The 23,021-nt window shown below is 47.3% G+C and overlaps 1 protein-coding gene across 1 annotated transcript in view; it reads left to right on the top strand.

The window, feature by feature from the left end:
* Positions 1-23,021, top strand: part of CACHD1 (cache domain containing 1) — a 648,022-nt gene that overhangs the window by 560,718 nt on the left and 64,283 nt on the right. The window contains exons 16-22 of the mRNA XM_069641991.1: positions 868-978; positions 7,992-8,114; positions 18,030-18,129; positions 18,210-18,326; positions 19,605-19,765; positions 20,644-20,730; positions 22,558-22,671. Coding sequence (XP_069498092.1) covers positions 868-978; positions 7,992-8,114; positions 18,030-18,129; positions 18,210-18,326; positions 19,605-19,765; positions 20,644-20,730; positions 22,558-22,671 — 813 coding nt within the window. The remainder of the gene's footprint in view (positions 1-867; positions 979-7,991; positions 8,115-18,029; positions 18,130-18,209; positions 18,327-19,604; positions 19,766-20,643; positions 20,731-22,557; positions 22,672-23,021) is intronic.

The raw sequence follows: 23,021 nt of genomic DNA, 5'->3' as shown, positions 1-23,021 counted from the left end.
GCAACCTAGTCACTGGCCTTGGGACTCATCTACCGCCTGAATATAATGCTCCTGTGTTGCCCATATGTGGTATATAGTCCTTCGATGTTAATGGTGTGCTGCTGGTCTGTGCTCCCCACCACCTCAAGTCTCGGGGACCACAGCCAAAAGGTTCTCTTTGCTGTGCAAGTCTGGACACTGAGGATGGGCGGAAGTCGAAGGGGTTAATATTCAGTAGGTCTTTTTATAGAGTACACCTAAATGAAGCCCATTTTGAGAGGCTCAATGATCTTATTGTGGCCAAGCCACACATGGTGCTTGTATAGCATTGTGTTTAGGAATGGGCAAAATGTAATGTATAAAGAGAGATCATCCAACGTTACACTTTGGGTTCGCTCCAAATATGTGTTGATGCTTCTGGGACATTACTTACTGTACATTTCTGGGCTGTGTGCACTGCAACTTGGTTTTATCTTCATTTGTCAGACCTATATGGGATTCTTATATACAACATGACACTGAATGTGTATCGTCTGTGCTTCAGGGAAGCAAAGCCCCAGAACTATTTGAGCAGTATATCCCATCTGACTAAGCGTTTGCTCTGGCATAGAAGATAAAGTGATTTTAGTTCTTCGTAACCCCATTCATCTTGTGTGTGTGTGTGTGATGTTTTGTTTCTAGCCATCTGTCACTTACTTTTTCATCGCTCATGTCAATAAATGTCCCCTAATTCTTCAAATCTTGTTTGAACTGTTTCATTAAACCGTTTAATCATTTGTGTTATTTGCTGATGGATGTCATTTAATGGTATAAAGCTGTGTATTGTTGAATGGTATAAACATATGAACGAAGTAGATAGCTAATTTAACTGAATTTTCTTTACATTAGGTACCTTCACGCTTTAGCAAATCCTGGGTTGATCACTTTCACCGGCCCTTACCTGGATGTTGGAGGAGCTGGTTATGTTGTAACACTCAGCCATACTGTTCATTCATCTAGGTAAGTGGTGTTGCGGGGATTATGGAGTCTCCTCTCTATGGGTTATACATAATATATTGTTGCAGTTGACGATATACTGGCTTTGGGGCCCTCTTTATAAATATCTGGTGGTTTGGTGGCTTTTATGATCCTAGAACATTTTTCAGTCTGGTTCCCCTTTACATCTGTACAGTGAAGCAGCAGTCTGGCAGCATAGAGTGGATGAGCAAAAGAGTGCAGATGTTAATCTGTCTGCAGTATGGCTATTCCCCACCCCCTTTCCTTTTCAGATTCGCCAGAGCGGCGGGGGACCACTACGGTGGTGATAGTGCGCGGTACAAATATCCTTTAACATTAACATAAGGTCGGTAACGCTTATAAATAGTTATCAATCTCCAGACCACACCAACGCGAACCCAGAAATATTTTAATCGTAGGAATTTGTGAGTATTCCGAAAAAGAAAACGTTGCTTATCCACAACAATACTTCCTTTGTGAGTGTGTGTATGGTTCCTTCACAGAAGCAGAAGCTTAGAAAAAGTACCCGCCTCCATGAAGGAATTGTACCAGTGGTGGGAATTTGTTGCAGGCTCATGACAATAGCTTGCTGGAGAAATGTGCCTGCGTGTGTTATACAACATCTCTCTATTTAGATCCGTTGAAGCCAGCAAAATAAATGATATTGGTTTTCCTATTTTTGAAATGGGTATCAAGTAGAAATTGTACACCAAAATCTGCCACCTCTCCTACATTTCACCTGTCCAACCACACAGAATGTAGCCGTGCGTACAGTGTGAATGCATCCTAACGTGGAGTGCAATTCTGAGGTGGATGATTCAGTGCTGGCAGTTGGCGCACATTTGGCCACAATAAATCGTTTTCTATTACCCCGTTGAGTGGGCCTTGTTCATATGATCACACAGTCAAACTGTTGCTTCTTGACATTGTTTTATACTCTGGACCTAAGACACCCAGTATGATGTTTACTATTGAATCTTTTCAAATTAAGATAGGCTTGATGGTTCTAGTTTGCCACGCAATCTCCTTTTTTTTTGACCAGAGAAATACCCACTGTTTGTGAAAAATAGGATTGTCCACCAAAAGTTAATTCCGGTAGAAAGAGAAGTCCTTAAACACTGTTTTCCTTCAGTTCCCTGCTTGTGAACAAAAGGATGGAACTGTGAAATCTTTGCCTTGGTAAATTATTTTACCTAGACATTTCATTGGTCAGTGCAATTTTGAAGAACAAAATTACGTTTTTTTTCAGAATTTGCAATGGGTGACTAGTCCATTTTGCTACGGTTTTCTATTCAACACGATTTCCTCAAAAAATAAATGACTGTTTTCAATATGCTTTGCAGTTTCCCCATTGAGTGCAGTGGGAAAAGGGTAATGATTTGTTTATGTTGGATCAAATGTATAATATTGTTCCCAGAAAGGCTTTCTACGTTTTTTAAGCAAAATCCACTTAATTGGCAAGTCTGCCTTTATCTGCTACTGTGTGCAGAGTTAGCTCAGTTACTCTTCATCTGCTGCTTTGGGAGAAGGACTGTGGGCTATACTTTTTTAAAGGACACAATCTATTTTTCTTCGAAATGCCTGCGTAATGTGAATTTTTGTTGGACCACTTTCATATGAATCTGGCTTTGTTCAACGGTATCCTAAGAATACTGCTCACATTTCTTTTCGTACATAATATATATAAAATGTTTTCACACAGTCCTGTGGGACACTTCACATGGATATTGTTTTTACGGTTTCATAGCTGGACAGCCACTAGTTGTCGGTATGCCATTTCATCTGGATAACATTTTGTCAGCCCATGGTCTTCTGCAACATGTATTGATGGGACCTTTTAATTAAAATAAGTCTACCTTGTGCACAAATGAATCTGATTAAATGACGTATAAATCACACTCCTCTGGACTGGCTTTCAGGGAACTGTTTGTAATTGCTGTCCTGCCTTCCTGTTAAAACCTCCTGGACCAAGTGCCTGGAGGTAGGTTGTCTCCCTGGCCGTGAAGTTGTGGGCTGCCACTACTGTTCTTCATGTCTGTCTTGGGCCATCCTGGGACACCTCCATCTGCTGCCACCATTGTGGGAACGTTCTTTGTTTTCTCCTGCCCTCTTCACCTTCAGCTTCATGGACCCCCTTGGTCAGGTGCCTCCATTTTCCTTTGTGCCTGCCTAGTCGCTGCTTCTGGATGGTGGTTCACCCTCCTTGGAGCACAGATCCTTCCTCTCTGCGTCTGTATTGGTCATCGCTGATCCAGGGTTACATTTTCTTGCCATTGGATTCTGCCAAAGCCCTGTACATCTGCATAGTATTGTTTGACCATGGGTTGAATAGCCGGCCATTTGCGACCCTGTGCCTTTCCCCTGGAGTTCCATTAAAGTTGTTGCACCAAAGCAGAAGATTTCTAGGTTTTTTATTGGACAGGCTTACAGTCTGCAGTATATCCAACGCAAAAGGTACACGTGTGTACATAAGTCGTGACATTTGTTGAACATTTGTTCCTTGTCTCAAGTTAGTAATTCCTAGTGTCGACCTTGATTTAAGAAACCGTGTACTTTTTTTTTTTTTTTCGCCAACATATCAATAACATCCTGATTGGGGCAGATGACTGCACACCAATTCTGTCATATACACCGAACACATCTGCTTGCACAGTGAGGCTGCGGAGCTCTGGGGGGTGCACAGTAGGTCACGATTTCTTCCGGAAGAGGAAAACGGAGCAGTTATTCTGAGAATAAAGAAACAGAGCTATAAGGAGTGCAGCTGAATTCTTGGATGCTCATTTTCAAAGATCTGCAGGGTTTCACCTTTGGATTTTTTCACAGCCAGGAAAAAAGTGCTGCTGCCAAACCTGCATTTACCCCTACCTTCCAATCTCTGCATGCAGAACACACCAAACACATTCGTGAGATCTGTGGGCTTAACCGTGAGCCACCTGATTTTCCTTTTAACTCCCAACCTGTCTCAGCTATTCAGGAATGGTCTTCAAAAGGCTGCGAATCCAGCAGAAACTCTGCACGGCCCTTCATTCGAGGCATCGTTTTCTGGGCTTCAGGGACTCATCAGAGCATTGAACAAAGTAATTGTGAAGACCCTCTGTAGAAAAATAGTGGATGACGTGTAGGAAACTGTTTGGTTGGCGACATTTTGGCAGCCGCCTTGTCACTGGAATGATCACCGCATTCAAATTGTCTTCTCTGGGCAGGTTCCACAGTGACTAGCAACAGGCCTTCACCAGGTAATCCCATTATAAAATGTCATCCATTGATTGTAGTACACACTTGTATAGCACACCGTACATACCTCAGAGTGGGTTATGGAGCGCTCCATTTTGTACATGCGGGCTGGTTTCTTTTCATCACCCACATGTGGGCAAACTAGACTAGATGTAGTATATTGTATTGACTTTTTAACTGTTTGCAGACACGTAGATCCACCACTAAGTTACTGCCTGTACACCAGGGGAATGCCGGAAAAGAATAGGAGAGTTGGGGGTGGGTGGGGCTGGCTTCTGTCTATACACCTCCTCAATTTATCTTCCTCGCATAGTCCACTTCACAAAATAATCGCAGATTAAATTGGAATATAGTACTTGCCATGTAAATCGATAAATAGGAGTACATTCTTTAGTACACACTCAGTTCTTACTATTTTACATCTACAATAATTACTTTTTGTTCTGAGGCGTTCTACTGTAATTTTCTGTACCTAAGCATGCCTTTGCCTCTCATAAATAACTTTATATATATTTCTGAGGCTTTTGGACTCTGCTTAGATCACATGCTGTGCATAGGCCGACTTGCTACTGCAAATTTGTTTTGTAGTGCAATACATGCCAGTTGTTCCTATCACACATCGTAACGATGCCCAGTGTAGGGATGGACAACTAAGTTAGCTGTGCTGTGGTTAGAATTGTGGGACCTGAAGGGCGAGCACATATTAGCAGCCAGAATTTAGGTCACTCGGAGTTTAGCTGGCTTGTATAAAAAGTCAAAAATAGTCCTTGCTATCCTGCAGCATAACCTTAACTCAATCCCCTTTTTGTTATTTATACTTCAGTTGTAAAGATAAAAAAGAATGTGCGACTACAATTTGCCACAAACTACACAGCATAGCAGTGAATCAGATTGTTGCCTACTTTGTTTATTCTTAATTTTTCCCCTTTTGTAAGTTGGGTTGAGAGTCCTATAAAAGAAATCTGATAGTCTAGATTTTATTGTTGGGAATCACATAGCCGTTTCAAGGAAAAGAGTGGCTTTGCTAACATTTAGATCGAGTGTGTGATCCCAGTAGTTAGTCGGGCTTTACTACAGATGCTGCAACAAAGCAACTTTGGTTTAGCATATGCTACTTTTGATTCTCCACCAAAGCAGTCTGGACCATAATGTGTGGGTGAAAGGATCATAGGAGAACCTACAATCGCAGATAGTGGTACTCCATGCATTATACCCCTCGCTGTGTCAACCTAGCTGTTTATGGTCCACTGTAACAATATGTACTCCGTAATACCTGGTCCTCACTTGATGTAGAACACCCGACGTGGCAAACCGTTAGGCAGAATTGCATGCAGTACCCTCTGGGACCACCATATACAATTAGAACTACAGGTGTAAGCAAAACCAACCTTTGGTATAAGTCTGTACTACACAGTTTTGTGGTAGCGAGCTGAGCAGCCAGGCTTATCTCAAGAGGGAATGTGAGCAGTACAAGAGGTCTTACAATCACAGTGGTTCACGTAGACACTCACACTCAAGGTTTCTTGGTAAAACACTTATTAATTTATCACACAATCATTTAGAAAACATTCGCTAGAAGGATGCAACTTAATATTATACACAAACACACTTCAATACCAAACCAATACGTTTCTGAACAAATTAGGCTCCCCTGAAATAGGAGCAAAATGGCATTTCACTTACTTTCAATGTGAGTAAAATGGCACAAGTTAGCAGAATAAATCACAAATACTTTCTTAGCAGTGCAAATAGTTTTAGTTCACTAGAGGACTCGATTCAGTTCAATAGGCCTAGGCCAAAGTCAATGGACTAGTGTCTTGGATAGGAAAGAGCAGTTCTTGAAGTAAAAGGTAAAGTCTTTGCCAAAGTTCTCAGAAGTAGTTTGTACGAAAAAGAATCATATATGTTGGGTCACAAGCTGATTAGGCCTGCAAGTTGGGAAAGGTCTGCACTTTCACAGCAAGAGGTAAGCTCTCTCAATCGGGTTGGCACAGTACCTTAATATGAAGAACAAGATGCAGCAGAAGACGTTGGTTCCTGGCAATTCCTGCAGATCTCACTGTTCCTGAGCCTCAGTCGTAGGGACAAGAGGGAGGACGTCGGGGGACTGCTGCACTGCACGGGATCGTCAAAAAACACTGACAAAATGGAGTCACTACAGTTCCAGTTGCTGTAATTCAAGCACACAAGCTGGTGTACTTCCCCCTGGTTAATCCTAACCAGCTCCGAGAATGGTATCCAGGTGGCTTACAAGTTGATTGGTACCACCAACTCAAACGAAGATATCGTCCTTGAAGGGGCTTCTCTGTCGAGATGAACTTTGCTATTCAGACCTGCAGCAGGGCTTCACCAAGCAAACCAACGGTCCAGGAGTTGCAGCAGCTGTCCTCTTGCAGCGCGACTTCGGTTCTTTCGTTCCAGTGTTCGACTCTGCTTTCCAGTGCAAGAGACTCGCCTTTTAAACAGTTTTCTCCCATTCATTCCAACCTAGCTGCCACTCACCCAGCAGGGTGGCTGTCCTTGCTGGACAGTCAGCCAACCAATCACGCCAGGGTGCATTTGGGTCTCCTAGGAGACTAAGCACAGGGAGTTCGGGCACCTCCCTCATGTTCCTGCCCACCCCAAACACTCAGACGCCAGAGGCGGTCTTCAGTCCTGAAGCCGGCCAAAGACATAGAAACAAAGTGACCAAACCTGGTTTGGCGCACAGAGACAAACACTAGAAGGACCTTTCAAAAAAGAAATGGCGAGGGAAAAAAAAGACCCACACCTGTTTAAACAAAGGGGCTTAAGGTGCCATCTTGAAAAACATGTGCTGCAATTTTTAGCTACCAGTGTTCGCAGTCAGGAAAAATCATGGTAGCTTGTTGTAAAACCACTGCCACCAGCCATTTCGATAGAAAAGGGTAGCATTTGACTGCTACATGAGTTTCTAGACGCAGGGGACACTAGGTAGCCCCTCCAGCACTCTAGGAAGATAGTGTGTGCTGGGTCTAGGAATTTAAAAAGACTAGTAAAGTCAATTTAACTTTACATTCTCTGGGAAACAGTAGTTTTATCCCAGAGAAGGTATTTAAACCTTTGGGAAGTTTAAAAAGACATCCCTGTGTCACTGCAATGAGGGTGCTGTGTAACACACATGAAAAGATGCCTGTGGAGTTATCTTAAAACTCCATAATCAAAGAACACAAGAGTAAAACACACATCAAAATACATGAAAGAGTGGGGAAAAAAGGCTCACATTCTTTCCAGATAAAAAAATCAAGTCCTCAAAATCCAGCAAAGTTGCTGGGGGTCTCTAAAGTGAAGGGAATTGGCACATCTTTGAGAATTCTCCCTAACACAAACAACCATAGCACCATATTAAATTAGTTGTATAAACGTGTACTCTTAAATGTTATAAAGGAACTACTTGTAAACCACTACATGTTGTTCTGTTCATCTGCATTACTCTGAGCATTTTAACTTCTGTTAAAATAACAAATTACTGAAATGTTTTCAAAAAAGTGTTAAGTACGGTCAGATTAAAATCATCAAGTAACTGTTGGCATGTCCAGAAATTTTGCAAATCATTTAAAAAAAACGTACATAAAAAGCCTACAGATGGAACAATTCCAATGTCAATTGTGTACTCTTTGGTTGTAAGTGTTTTTTAAAATATCTAATTTTATGTATCCTTCTCGGATGGTGAAACATCCTCATGTTCATCTTCATATTTATTTGTTAAAATAGTTAACTTTACTCGGCCGCAATTTGATTTTTATTTAATTATTATTTCCTAGTGCACATGTTACTTCTGGCCATACAGTGGCTGTGATGGGCATTGACTTTACCCTGAGATACTTCTTTAAAGTTCTTATGGACTTGCTCCCAGTCTGCAATCAAGATGGTGGCACAAAGATTAGGTAAGATTCTGTAACCTGGTGAAATATTTTGTGTTCTGCATCTGCTGAAAGCACATTTACGTTATCCTCTTACAGATTTACATGCAACCTGGGGGTGGGTGGGGGATAAAATCATATTTTCCTGAAACATATTAGGAAAGGTGCAAGTCTTCAAAATGAGTAACCGGATGATGCCTGGAAGCATTTAGTGGTAACTATTTTGAATATAGTGCTTGATACAGCAGTGTTGCCATTTTGTGGCATTATAAATAACTGTTACATTGATTACCATTCAACAGGGTTGCATGCATCGACCTTTGTTAGGGCGATTTATCATTTATATGCTTTATCCCCTCTGCTGGTGAGACCCCCAGCACTTTTTGCTGGACTTCTAGACCTTTTTCTTTCAAACCTGAATGAGTGGAGCCTTTTTCCACTCATTCATTCTCATGGGCTGTCTTTTTTTATAACTCTGTTCTGTATTTTACGGTCCTATGGAGTCTACTTTCCTCCATAACTCTTTTAAGGCATCAGTGTTTTACTTTTGCAGCACACAGCTCCTTATGGGCGGTGTTGCTGAGAACCCCTTGCGTCATCCTTTGAGTCTTTTCTATATCTTAGAGTAACTACAGTTCTTAAGGATAGAGAGATACTTAGTGGCTCTCCCAAAACTCTACAGTCTGAGAGATTGGCACACAACACTTCAGTGGGGTGCCAAATGGATACCTAGGATTCCCCTCCTCTCTGCTCCTGTGAATTTTTAGTCACATCAACCATCACCTAGTTATGGCTGGTGCCAGTGGATGTGTTCTGCCAACTATTGTGTATTTTTTGTACCGCGGCCTGTGTCCATACCCTCAGTAGTCCACAATAGGGACACCCAAGTACCAACTTGGGGCCTACCGGCTTTTCTCGCCATTACTAGCATGGTTGTTTGCCCTTCATCCGCCGTTCTGGGAGAGGGAGGTCAGCGTGTGGGTTTTGCCTTTGGCAGGAACCAGTAGGTATCCCCGCCTAGGCTCCAGAGTGTCTGGGCAGGCAGGAAGTAGGGGAGGAGTTTTCCACCCCGCCTGTCCTTTGTCTGCTAGTGTGCCTGAATAGGTCCAGCTCCCGCAGGGGGTCTGGCTGTCCTCATTGGACAGCCAAATGCCCCTTTTTGTAAAATGCTGAGAGATTGCAGAGGAGTGTGTGCTGGAACTGTATAAAAGTTGAGGCTTCTGGAGTGAAAAGCAAGTCGACCACTGGAAACCGAAGTAACCAAAGAAGATGATCAGAGACGCCTGCAGACCCTTTGCAACAACATGAAGCAACCACTGCTGTCCTGACCCAGTTTTGTATGCGACAGAGGAGCTCCGAAGAGGACTCCTTCCCTTTGGCTGTTGGCAACAACCAGTCCCAAGACTAACTTTGAAACAAGCCATCTCCCAAGGTCCTAGGAGCTTCCAGAGCTGCAGAACCCCAATACCAGGAATCCAGCTGCCTATTTAGAGTCCATCATTGTGGAAAGGCCGAATCCATCCAAATCTTTGCTGAACCCATAAGGACACTTCAGAGATCCGATCCCACTCACCCAGACCCTCTCACCAGAGTGTGGGACTGCTGGAAGCAGAGAAGATTGACGGGGCGATCCGTGTGCTTTGTTGGTGCTGCAGAAAAGGCGCCCGAAACCAAGAAGCTGCTGAATGTCGCGCTCAGGTCCTCCCTCGAGACTGCTGCTGAGAGATCCCGTCCATTGTCCTGCTTTCGGTCACCAGACCAAGGAATACAGAGATTGGGCCCAGAGCTGAAACATGGCGGACCTAAGGTACTGTGGGGAAAAGGGTATTGCTTACCTTATTCCAAGAAGTCGCTCCAGAGCATTGGAGTGCACGTAGAGGTGTCCAGCGCAACCCCCTCTTACCTCCGACACAAGCCATTGCTTGTGTCCCCTTTTGAAGTCTTTAAGGTCTCCTTTGTTAGATGTGAACTTGCAGCTTCATTAACTCTAAACACTGGAAGTAATCCACAAGAAATCTTCATTATTCGCTGATTGTCAAGACTTCAAGCCGTCTACAAACTGCCTTTAGCTAGGGGTTGCGTTTTTGGACTTAAAAGACTTTCCAAGCAAAGAAGCCATCTCTAGACCCTTGAACTAAGCTCATGCTACACCAACTAACCATTTCTCCAGCATGGGGTCTGGCATGGATTCACATGCTCATGAATATTCCCCGTCGTCAGGCTGGGAATCCTCGGTAAAGAAAAAACCAGTATCAGTTTCGTTTCTGATCTGACTTTCGTAGTAATAACCAATCACTGGTCTCTGCGTCATACTGACCACAGCCAATGACTGCCCTCTACCTAAGCCCCACCTCTGGCAGCCATCTTCAGATTTTTACCGCACGTTCATGTGTTGGGATCCTCGTGCTATTGCTCTCGAGCGTTAGTGCTATTTTTTCACGTTTTTTCTCAAAAACTTCGTTTTTTTTTCGGTCAAAAGAGCCTCAAGCTCCACCGACTCTCTATCCGATCAACGGGGACCCGTGTCGGATTCGTCTGCGCCCCTCAAGGGTGAAGATTCGTCGAGCTACGCTTTTGGAGGACTCCAGAGGTTTCTCAGGCCCGGTCATGGCCCAGGAGAAGGGAAGCTCGACGCCCGGAAAGCTGTTCAGGGTCTGCCCTGGATGCCAGCTGCAGAACGTCTTCAAGGAGGACGAACACTCTTTTTGTCTCTACTGCCTACATGAGGACAAGACGCACGTGGAGAAGGACTGTGCGTTTTGCGGCAACATGTCGGAGCGGACCATGAAGGACCGCCATCAACGTCTCGCCAACTGGCTAGAAGGGAAGAGCCCGTCCGGCGAGAAGAAGAAGAAGAAATCTGAGCGGTCTTCTAAGACCTTTGAGGACGCCCCGGCGACGGGGGTCCAACATAAGGCCAAGCACCACGAGTCCGCTGGCACCGGGAGCGCCGAACGGTCGGGCTCTACGGGCGCCAGGCAGGGCGCACCCTCCCCGGCACCATCAACCACGAGCCAACGCTCTGGGTCGGGTAAGAGGAAGGCCGAGCACCCGGCGAAGCTCCTGGAGAGGCCCCGGTCGAGCTCGAAGGCCCCATCGGAGGGGGAGCGAGGCGGTGTGCCCCCCCTCAAGGATAAGGCGGTGAGCGCACCTAAGGTGGTGAAGGCCTTAATCCATCCGGCCAAGCCCTCTATCGAAACTGTCGCGGCGGCCCTGGCTCAGCCTGTGCAGGCTACACCAGTGGTGGCGACCTCGGGGCTCAGAGTCTCCCTGCCACCTCGGAGGGAGTCCTCTTTTGTGCCCATCGATAGGACCCCCGTGAAATCCCCCGAGGGGAAGAGAAAGGGGGGGCAGGGCGTTGTCGTAGATTCGGCTTCAACCTCGGAGGAGGAACTGGTCGAGGTCTTAAGCCACGGCCTCGGCGTGGAAGAAGACCGGCCCGTCGGGATGGATCCCGACGCAGGTGACGACGAGGGTACCGACGGGGCCCCTGATCGCCCGTCGGATTCCCCTCTGCCAGCACCGCAAGACAACTCGGCGGCCATTTTGTTGGCTATACAGTCCTTATGCTCAGAGATAAGGACGAGACTACCGTTGCCGACGGAGGAACCTCTCCCGTCGGGGGACCCAGAACCGGGACCTTCTGGTGTTCCCCCTACTAAGAAAAGAAGGATCCACCCTCCACCTCCTTTTCAGCCGTCGCGCCCCGTCCAGCCCTCCTCCCCGTCCACCCGAGGGGATGATACGGGGACTGACACGGCAGCGACGGGTACGGACGACGAGGTATACGACGAGGATGTACCGTCGTCGCCTCCCACCAGGGCTTCTCCGCCCGACGAGATTGGATCGTTCCACTCCATGATCACCAGGGCATCCGAGCTTTTTCAACTCTGCCCTGAGGAGAAGAAGGAAGGTTTCCTTTATCAGCGGCGCGAGGCCAAGAGGAAGACGGTCCTCTCAGTGCCTCTATTGGACGACATTTGGGATGAGGGCCTCACCCTCCTCAAGAACCCTTCCACGACGCCAGCTAGAAGAGACCGGTACGAGAAGAAGTACCGGGTCCCGGACACGGCCCCCCTGTGCCTCCGGGCGCAGCCTACCCCGGACTCTGTCGTCTCCGCGGCGGCCAGGAAGAAAGCGGGGGGGGGGGTGCGGCCTCCACATCGACTTCCCCACCGGACGGTGAGGGAAAGAAATTGGACGCTATGGGACGCAGAGTCATCTCGTCGGCAGCGACGACAATTAAAGCGGCCAACGCCTTGGCTATCGTGGCCCGCTACGACAGGGAGCTCTGGTACAAACTGGCTCCGCTGCTGGACTTCCTGCCGGACGACAAGAGGACAGAGGCCCTGGAGATCCTGCAGGAAGGTGAGGTGGCTTCGGACCACGCCATTACCGTTGCGACGGACATCGCCGACACTGGGTTCCGCCAGTTGGGCAACGGCGTTTGCCTTAGGCGGCGTGGATGGCTCAAGGCTACGGACTTCCGTCAAGACGTTCAGACCAGAGTCCTGGACATGCCCTTCGATGGGAACAACCTGTTTGGCAAAACAGTGGACGATTCCCTTCAGGCCATTAAAGCGGACACTGAGACGGCCCGGGCACTGGGAGTTCTGCAACAACGACGGACGCCCTTTCGGAGCAGCGAAGGCAAGGGCGCCTCCAAAGGTTCTGGCGGCGGTTTCTCCACCTACCGTCAAGCGGCCCGCTCGTCGTCTCAGGAGGCCTACAGAGGACGAGGCAAGTCTGGCGGACCCCGCCGTCGTCGCCAAGGAGGTCAAGGCGCCAAAGCCTCGTCGAAGCAGGATTGAACCGGCCGTGGGGTCGGGCCCCCACCGAAGCACCCCGGTGGGAGGCCGGCTGGCGAGCTTCGTCAGCGTGTGGGAGTCCATCTCCACCGACCGTTGGGTGCTGGACGCCTTGGCCCGGGGCCACGCGCTCGAGTTCCAGAGAAGGTGCCCGCGCGTCCCCCCCGTGGCCAGGAAAGAACTTCACGTCCCTCAACTTCTCCTGGAGGTAAAAGCGATGCTCAGGAAGGGCGCCATCGAACTCGTCCCAAAGAGGCTTTGGGGCTCCGGAGTCTACTCGAGATACTTCCTCGTGAAGAAGACGGGGGGATGGCGCCCCATCCTGGACCTGCGACGTCTGAACAAGTTCATCAAGGCGCAGAAGTTCCGGATGGTCACCCTCCAGCACGTCCTGGGTCAGCTGGAGGAAGGAGACTTCCTGTCGTCATTGGATTTGGAGGATGCCTACTTCCATATTCCCATCCTAAAGGGGCACCGAAAATTCCTCAGGTTTGTGGTCCAAGGGCGTCATTACCAGTTCAAAGCCCTCCCCTTCGGACTACGGTCGGCACCCAGGGTATTCACCAAGTGCCTCGCACCGGTGGCGGCGCAGCTGCGCCGCGAGGGGGTCCACGTCTACCCCTACCTGGACGACTGGCTCATCCGAGCCAAGACGAGGGAGCTTGCCGTGGTTCACACGGCAAGGACGGTCCAACTTCTCACGGATCTGGGATTCTCCGTGAACTACGCCAAATCCCACCTGGTACCCGCGCAAGACGCTCTGTTTCTGGGAGCGAGGCTCAACACAGTGTCCCTTCTGGCCTCCCCGTCGGAGGAGAGGACCAGGACCATCCTGGGCAAGGTGCAGCGGATGTTGGTGGCCGACGCGGCCAAGGTGAGGTCCATCAAGTCCCTCCTCGGAATGATGTCTTCCTGCATCTACCTCATTCCCATGTGCAGGCTCCGGATGCGCCCGTTGCAGGAGTTCCTGGACGCGCGCTGGATCCAAACGACGGGCAGCTTCGAGGAAAGGATCACACTCGACGAGAGTTTCCGACGAGCGATCCGGTGGTGGGGCACCCGCGCGCATCTGACAGCGGGCTTGGACTTCCAGACCCCAGCCCACCAGGAGACTGACCACGGATGCCTCCCTGGAAGGGTGGGGAGCGCACACCGAAAATCTGCACGCAAGAGGCCTTTGGCTCCCGACGGAGAAATCCCTACATATCAACGTCCTGGAGCTCCGTGCAGTGTTTTGGGCCCTCAGGTCCTTCCTTCCGTCCCTCAAGGGCAAGGTGGTGAGGATCTTCACCGACAACACCACCACCATGTTTTACATCAGGAAACAGGGCGGAACCAGGTCCCCAGCACTGTCCAAGGAGGCGCAGGACCTGTGGCATTGGGCCATCGCCCAAAGGATATTTCTGGTGCCGTTTCATCTGGCAGGGATAAAAAACACCATCGCCGACTCACTCAGCAGGGAGCTGCGCTCGTGCCACGAGTGGGAGCTACGGCAGGATCTAGTGGATCGCCTCTTCCGACGGTGGGGCACACCCCAGATCGACCTGTTCGCGACGGCGACGAACTCCAAGTGCCGGAGGTTCGCCAGCAGGTTTCCCCAGGCGAGGAGCATGGGCGATGCTTTCTCGTTCCCCTGGGAGGGCCTGTTCCTCTACGCGTTCCCTCCTTTGCCACTGCTAATCCGGCTCGTCAACCAGCTCAAGAGGTCACGGTGCAGGATGATCCTCGTCGCACCTGCGTGGCCGAGGCAGATATGGTTCCCGGACCTTCTGGACTTGTCGGCGTCCCCGCCAATCAAGCTGCCGGTGGACGCGGATCTACTCTCCAGAGAAGGAGGCGCCATCCTCCACCACGACCCGAAATCGCTGAACCTGCAGGCCTGGCTCCTGCAGCGCTAGAGTTTGGAGGATACGACATACCGGCCGACTGCAGAGAGGTTCTTGCAAAGGCCAGGGCGTCCTCGACTCATGCTACGGACACAAATGGAAGAGGTTCTCTGTCTGGTGCGGCGCACAGAAGATTAACCCTCTACGGATTACGGCCCCCCAAGTACTGCCGTACCTGCTGACGCTGGCCAAAGCTGGACTGGCACACGCGTCCATCAAGATTCATCTTGCTGCGATCTCCCGATACACCAGAACCACGGGGCGGACGTCCTTGTGGTCTCATCGTCTGGTGAAAGAGTTCATGAAGGGACTGTTCAGATCGTTCCCGCCGGTGAAGGCTCCGGCCCCGGCGTGGGAGCTCAACGTGGTGCTGACCAAGCTCATGGGACCTCCGTTCGAGCCTCTGCACTCAGCTCCGTTGAAATTTCTGTCGTGGAAAACAGCGTTTCTTGTGGCCATCACCTCCGCACGACGAGTGGGAGAGATCCAGGCCCTTTCCTGCAAGGCCCCGTACTTGACTTTTCACGACATGAGGGTAGTGCTCAGGACGCACCCCTCCTTCATGCCCAAGGTACCGTCGGACTTCCATCTTAACGAACCCTTGGTGTTGCCTGTGTTCTTCCCGTCGCCTTCGTCGCCGGCTGAGAGGACTTTGCACTCGCTGGATGTGGCTAGAGCGCTGAAGTTCTACGTGGACCGCACGAAGTGTTTTCGGAAGACGTCACAACTCTTTGTGAACTTTGGACCTGTCAATCAGGGGAAGGCTCTCTCGAAGGCTTCCATTTCCAGATGGCTCTCCGGCTGTATCATGTACTGTCATCGGTTGGCAAACCGACCGCTGCCTGGCCGTCCGAGAGCCCATTCCACCAGAGCGATCGCAGCTACCACGGCGTTCCTATCTGGTGTGCCCCTGCTGGACATATGCAGGGCTGCTACGTGGAGGTCGACGCACACCTTCACGAAATTCTACTGCGTCGACCGGGATTCCAGGGAGGAGCCCAGGGTCGGCCAAGCAGTGCTGCGCAACCTGTTCGCCTGAGGTGAGCCTGGTGAGGAGGTAAGATGCTTAATGTTGAGTTTGATGTGATGCTTAATATTGAGCCTTTGCCACCTCCCGTGGTTGTGCATGTGTGTACTGCTATGTATTCTTTATTCATGAGCATGTGAATCCATGCCAGACCCCATGCTGGAGAAGGAACAAGTTACTTACCTGTAACTGTTGTTCTCTAGCATGGGTCTGGCATGGATTCACATGCGAACCCTCCCGCCTACCCCTCTGCGGCTCTTCACTTGGTCATACTGCCACTTCACGTGCTTCCAAATCTGAAGATGGCTGCCAGAGGTGGGGCTTAGGTAGAGGGAAGTCATTGGCTGTGGTCAGTATGACGCAGAGACCAGTGATTGGTTATTACTACGAAAGTCAGATCAGAAACGAAACTGATACTGGTTTTTTCTTTACCGAGGATTCCCAGCCTGACGACGGGGAATATTCATGAGCATGTGAATCCATGCCAGACCCATGCTGGAGAACAACAGTTACAGGTAAGTAACTTGTTCCTTCCCTCCCTTTAAGTGACTTTACTGTATGTGCTTGCAGAGTAAATGTACTATTGTATAACCTGTTGAAAACCGCATTAGTTTGTAATAACCGATAATACGATAAGCTGGTCTTTTCCTTTTCTAACGTTGCTACAAATGTAACCGTGAACAAACACAAAAGTGAAAGTGCCCTTTGAAGTGGATTATCAAGTATTCCCACGGGTTCTTCCGTAAACGTCTGAAGTATTTAAAGTGTTTCTGGTGTAAATATAATATATACTTTTTATATAATTATAAATGTAAGTGCTTCTCTGTTGTGCCTGTCTAGCTAAGATTCAGTGTACTTACCTACAGCTCTCATCTTCCTCTTAAGATAATCCTGACTGCTCTGCCACTCTACCAAGGTCCTGAGCTAGTACAGACTGATACTAAAAGTTTGGGATCTACAAACCACTGGGATAGCTTACTAAAGTCTTACTACCAGTAGGATTTTGGGAAAACTCCCCTAACAACTCTGTACACAAGGAAGCATTTTCCATTCCAAAACTGAAGTGCCATTGTCGGAAGACGCATGGATAGGGCATCTTGATGTGTGTATATAGCTTTGAAAACTGTAAATAAGGGCTCTGCAATGAAAAATGCTGTCCTGCACCGGAAGCACATATGTTATCATTCTGTTCAGGTGACGACTCTGACAAAAGGTACATCCCTGTTCATGTACTTTGGGGTTTAATTGACAGTAAACATGATGGCCACAGACATTCTTTACAAGAAGCCATTAACGTGTGGGGCATGCGGGCCCCAGAACATTAAGCCTTTGACGTTCATCGTTAAGACCCCTATAAAATGGCATTCATAGCACGCAGCCCGAAAATAAACTCTGTTGCTGTCATGAGGAATAACCCCTCGGTTGTTCAACCTTGAAAGGTATGGTTTTAAGGAGCCACATACCGACCAGTTTTGCTCATCTGACTCCACTTAATACTGGGACGAAGTTAAGCGTGCAATTTTAGGGTCACGCACAAAGGTACACACCGTGAAAAGATCAATGTTGCCTTCTATGGGTTGTAGAGTCACTTACTAAATGGCAAACCAAGCATTCCCACAACATAGGCCTTGCGTTAGTCTCCTCTTTAGGTGTTTTGGGTTGGCTGAAAGTCTAGTTGTTGGGCAATGCTCGGATTCATTCCCTCATTCCTTTGTTAATGGATGATGGTTCAGTGTGTGCTGCTGTGAAAGTGCTCTATTCCAGAAGTATGGATTGGAAGAACCCAGGCGGCTTTTTAGATGTGTCCTGGTGGCACTTGTTTGGATCCCTGAAAGTTTGTTTTGTTCGTTTAACTTTTTATGTGGGTCACTTACTTTAAAATATCGATTCAAGGCAGCGCAGAGAGCATTTCTACCGAATCAATGTATTACTGCGGTTTCATAAAAAAATGGGTTAGTGTAACATGTTGTAGTTGAAGTTCATCCTTCGTAAAGTGCTCACCCACCTAACATTCCTCTGAAACATGGCGAAATTTGCTGCGTTTCCGTTTTGCAAGAAATAACCCTGACTCATTTGAAAGTACTTGATGGAAAATTATTTTGACTTCTGATTGGTTGAAATTGCACAGCTACATTTTCAGCTTTATTTTTATTGCAAATCTTCCCGTCGTTCATTTTTGACACATGATGAGAAAATTGTGACATTTGCTCTTTGCCAGGTGTTTCATCATGGAGGACAGAGGTTACCTTGTAGCCCACCCGACTCTGATCGATCCCAAGGGTCACGCACCTGTGGAACAGCAGCATATCACGCACAAGGTACTTTGGCTGTCAAGTTAAACGTTTGGGATGACTTGGTAATTGGCTTGGATGTGTGACCCTTGTGTTTTGTCTCCTAGGAACCACTGGTAGCAAATGACATCCTTAACCACCCTAATTTTGTGAAGAAAAACCTTTGCAACAGTTTCACTGACCGAACAGTGCAGAGGTTTTATAAATTTAACACCAGCCTCGTGGTAAGTGGTGTTGTGTTGCGTATAAATGAATCTGTGTTGGCAGGGTCATTTTAAGACTAGTCCACCATCCCTTTTCCAGTGTTTGTGAGGTCAAGAAGGTTGGAGGCACGCAACAGACCATCGGTCTCGTGAACTGTGTAATTTACTAGCCAGTTGGCAGGGAATAACCTGATTGAGCTGGGGTGAAATGTGCAAAATGAATCGGAGAAGGAAGTATATACGCAACGCTACGTTCTGTCCATTCTCTCTGGAGGCAGCTTCCCTCACAGACTCGACATATCCGCTTTGATTTTGATGCCAGTTTTATATTCAGTTTGAACGCTTTGTCAACCCTGCATGTCGTATTCCCGTCACCCCCTTGTTTTGTTGGTGTGGGGGGGGGGGGGGGGGGGTTTCAGCCACTCCAGCTTTCTTCAGTGTATTTACAGCTGTTTTAATTTTTCATAGTTTTCCTTTTTCCGACTCTCAGCTTTGATTTCCTATTTGTCCCTTTCTGGTGCTTTTTCTTCTGGCTTTCTCTGTGGGTCATTTGTTCCGGCTCCTCTCCCGACCTGCGAGACTTCAGGCCTGGGTGACTTTGTGCTGTATTCTTTGTCTACCAGCTCAGGTTCCATAAACATGCATGCAATCCTCAGTGTGGGTTGCATAGACCGAAGAAACCTGCCTCTAAATATTGGTATCTTACATATTTGCTAATTTGTGTGTGTGTGTGTGTGTGTGTGTACACTTTCTAATGCTCCCTCCTTGTACATTTTTCACATGTCTTAAGCGATGTTTAGAATAATGTATGATCCAAGTTAAAAGAACAGCTCAGTAATATGTGAGATTATTATTCCTGCATTACATTCATTTTTCCTTTAAAATAATATATGTGCTTCATTGTGTATTATCTTTCCAGTGAGTTTCCTTTTAAAATCTCGCTTCTTCTCTGTGTTCAGCTGAACGTTTTTGATTACTTTAAATCCTCCATATCTAAGAAATTAGATGGAACCCCATCGGCCTTTATTTACATCTTGTTCTCCGGAGCATACTTTTGTATTGCTGCTGCATTGACAATGCATGTTATGAACCAACGCTTTTCTAATGCACACTATATGACGCTTGTGGCAGAAACCCACCTTTTTGTGCTTGTAAAGAGAACAGCGGCTGGACGCCTAGTTTCCTGTGACTCCATTGTTATTGGAATCAACAGCAAATGTGTGAAATAGGACAATATGTCCTCTGCCGGGGAAATATGTTGGACCATCCAATCTTGCTGACAACTCTCGTTTTCTCCAGGGAGATCTGACAAACCTCGTGCACGGCAGTCACTGTTCCAAATACAGACTGACCCGGATCCCCGGCACCAACGCCTTTGTGGGAATAGTCAATGAAACCTGCGACTCCCTGGCCTTCTGCGCCTGCAGCATGGTGGACCGGCTGTGCCTCAACTGTCACAGGTAGGAGACAGGCGCTTTCAATTGAAAGGCGGCTCGGCTGCACAGTGAATTGTGCTGCTTTGGAAACGGTGCATCCCTAGTCAATTTCATAGCAAGACGCCAAGAGGGCAAACCATATTTTCTTCTTTTATTAAGAGTACTGCTTGCTGTGCAACCTTAATTGTCGCTGCCAACCTTGCAGTAAAAACCAATACTCTCCATTTGTGTGACTATAAATGGAGCTCCTCGTTAGTCGTGAGTTTTGCTATGAGACCGCGCTGAATTAATGCAAACAAGGTCCCACGTGCAGTGGGTGGCTTGTCTAGATGTGCATATTAAGGCAGTGGCCGAGTTCTTGCATCTAGCAATGGTAGGCATACTCGTAACATAGTGGTTCTCATGAAAAAGTGCACTATGGCCCTGGGCATCGATGTATGGTATAGTATTTTTCCAAAACAGCAGTATGTGGCTAATAGGATTATATTTAAATGTTAACCTGGAAGGTGCTATTAAATTCATCTAAGATTGTGTTTCGCCATATATCAAGACTTCCAGTTGGAGGGTCGTTATCGTGGGCTTCTGTCGCCACAAAGTTCTAGCTCTTGTCAAAACTGAGGCACATACCTTGGAGAAGGACCTTGTTCCAAGTTATAATGGCCCCCTCCTGAGGTCTAGAGGGCTATTAGCACTTTGTTACAATAAAAATGTACATAAAGTATCGGGTGTTAGTTAATCTGCTTTTGTAGGGAGACTGTTCGAATGAGGTCAAATAACAGATTATGGACTGCATTTAGACGATTCTGATTGCTCCTAATGAGGTCAATAATGGCTTAGATGTGTAAGTCAGAATGGTTGCCTTTATTTCAGTGCGTCTAAATCTTTGCATTTTCTTTTCCAAGGATGGAACAGAATGAATGTGAATGCCCATGCGAGTGCCCCCTGGAGGTCAACGAATGTACTGGCAATCTTACTAATGCAGAGAGCAGGTAATACAATGTACTATCAATTTCCAGTAACTTGAAAAGCTTGGATTTTGCTTAATGTCGATTTTTCGTACTGTGGTGTTTACCTAGTATCACACGCTCCTCAGTCACCATGGAATAGTAGAATGCGATTTAGCATGCATACATTTTCTGAGGCTTGTGGAGCCACTTAAAATCACATGCTTTGCAAAGGCTGACATCTAGTGGTTGGAGCGGAAGATTACAAGATTTGTTTACTATTTCAAAAAGGGATGTCAACAGGTTGTGTTTGTAATACTATCCCTATTGGGAAGTCTTCTGTATCCATGGTCCTTCACACTGAGAAGTCTCAACCTGAAGATAGCCCTGTTGTGGTTACCCACCCAAGATCACACAATGCTGATTAATCACTGCTGAGATCTGCAGACTTCAGGCTACTCCTAAACTAGTGGCTACCATGAGCAGCTCCCTCTCCCCTTGACCAGGCTGGCTTGCAACCTTAAAAGGTCCAAGACCCCTCTGCTCCCAGAAGATCCTTTGTTTTCCCAGTGCAGCCCAACTAAATACTAGGTAGGAATTTTATGACCAAGGGCTGCTGACGGGCAGAGTCAAATGCCAAATAGGAACATTCCCCCAGCATTCGAAGGAACCCTGGCTTGCCAGACCTACACCGCTGGGGAACCTTCGCAATTGGACCTGTGTACGGTCACCAGCATCCGGTCACGTTTGTCTTCAGTCACCACTTCTGGGACTTCAAATTCGTCCTTACTGTGTGTAAGCCTCATTTACAGCACTGAAATATTTGTTACTAAACTAGAAAGTCAAACTCTTCAGAAACGTTTTAACAACTCCGAAGTGCTGTCCCATAACCACAAATGTAAGAGTTTTTTTCCCCCTTTGGAATAGAACAGACTTTGGGACTCTCCTCACCATACCGTAATGGGTCGCAGTGGCCGGAACCTCCAGTTGACCTTGAACTCTCCTGCTGAACGTTATTTGGCCAGGTCACAGCCCAAAGACTTCAACTATCCGTTTTAGAAAATTAGCTGTTATTTTGCAGTCCCTTTTTTCCTACAGCGCAAAGAAAGATGTATTCCGTGAACATTCACCTGCTGAATGTTTATAAAAATATTTACTGCATCTTTTAACCACCCTGCCCCTCTGCTGAAAGTGCTGCTTTGGCTGCATCCGCACATTTGGGAAGAGCTTGAAGGTTTACTTGTTGCATAGTTGTGCAAATATTCCTCTCCACCTCAACACAGAAGAAGCACAAAGGAATTCTCCCAACATGACTTTGGTTAAGTTCATAGACTCTCTTAATAGCATCAGCTGCTTAGTTGGGGTGCATATTGTCGGCTCTGTATAGATTTTCGTTATGCGTTGGCAGGGTAGGCCCACGCTTGTTGACACCAGAGTGACTCTGTTTCTAGCACCATCATCAGGTGTGATGTTCTCGCTAATTATAAACGCAAGGTCCTGGGGACGGCAGTTGTGTCTAACTGTGGCTGGTTCACAGTATGTTTTAGCACATGAGAGGTTCTGACGCTGCTTTGCTCCTGCAGTGTTCTTTGAAGTCCTTTCACCTGTGCTTTGTTGTATGTTATTGCATTCTCCCCGCATTGTATGTCTTTAGTTCATCATTGTAGAAATGGATTCAGGCTTCTGGTGGAATTTTTGGCATATGAAATATAGCATTTCTGATGTTTTTGTTGTTGTTGTAATTCGCCAGGGTATTTCAGTGTGTAATCCAACATTGTTATTCACCTTTGCCTCATTATCCGTGTCACTCTCTTGATCTAAGGAACCAATGCGTGATGCGTAGAATTTGTTTTTTTTCTTCTCATTATTTAGGAATCCTAGTTGTGAAGTCCACCAAGAGCCGATGGTCTTCACAGCGCTTGATCCTAATCAGGATGCTCTTCCTCAGTGTATCAACACTCGCTGTAACCAGAGGACGGAGAGTGGGTCAGTGCCTTTTTACTCACCACCTTCATATTTCGCTTCTGTTTACAACCCATGCTGTGCATGTCTGAAACCTACTTCTTGTGGACAATGGCATGCGTGAATGTAAATCACGATGGCTTGCTTTGTAGCTTTCAGGCAAGCACAGATGGATATATTATCTGTTCCAGAACCACCAATGAATACCCGTATTGTAGTCCACATTTAGATGTATAGTATCACATTCTGGTAGTCGAGTCCGATTTAAATGCGTTTTAAGAGTAACTGTTGGCTGCAGAATGATGGCTGGACTTGAAAGCATGTTTTCTACTTTTCCGATAAGCTGCGTCAGAATTGTAAACACCTGCACGCGT

This window comes from Ambystoma mexicanum, chromosome 1q (assembly GCF_040938575.1).
Source record: "Ambystoma mexicanum isolate Mex_15411 chromosome 1q, UKY_AmexF1_1, whole genome shotgun sequence".
In the NCBI taxonomy this organism is placed as follows: Eukaryota; Metazoa; Chordata; class Amphibia; order Caudata; family Ambystomatidae; genus Ambystoma; species Ambystoma mexicanum.
This window is presented reverse-complemented; position numbering and strand designations above follow the sequence as displayed.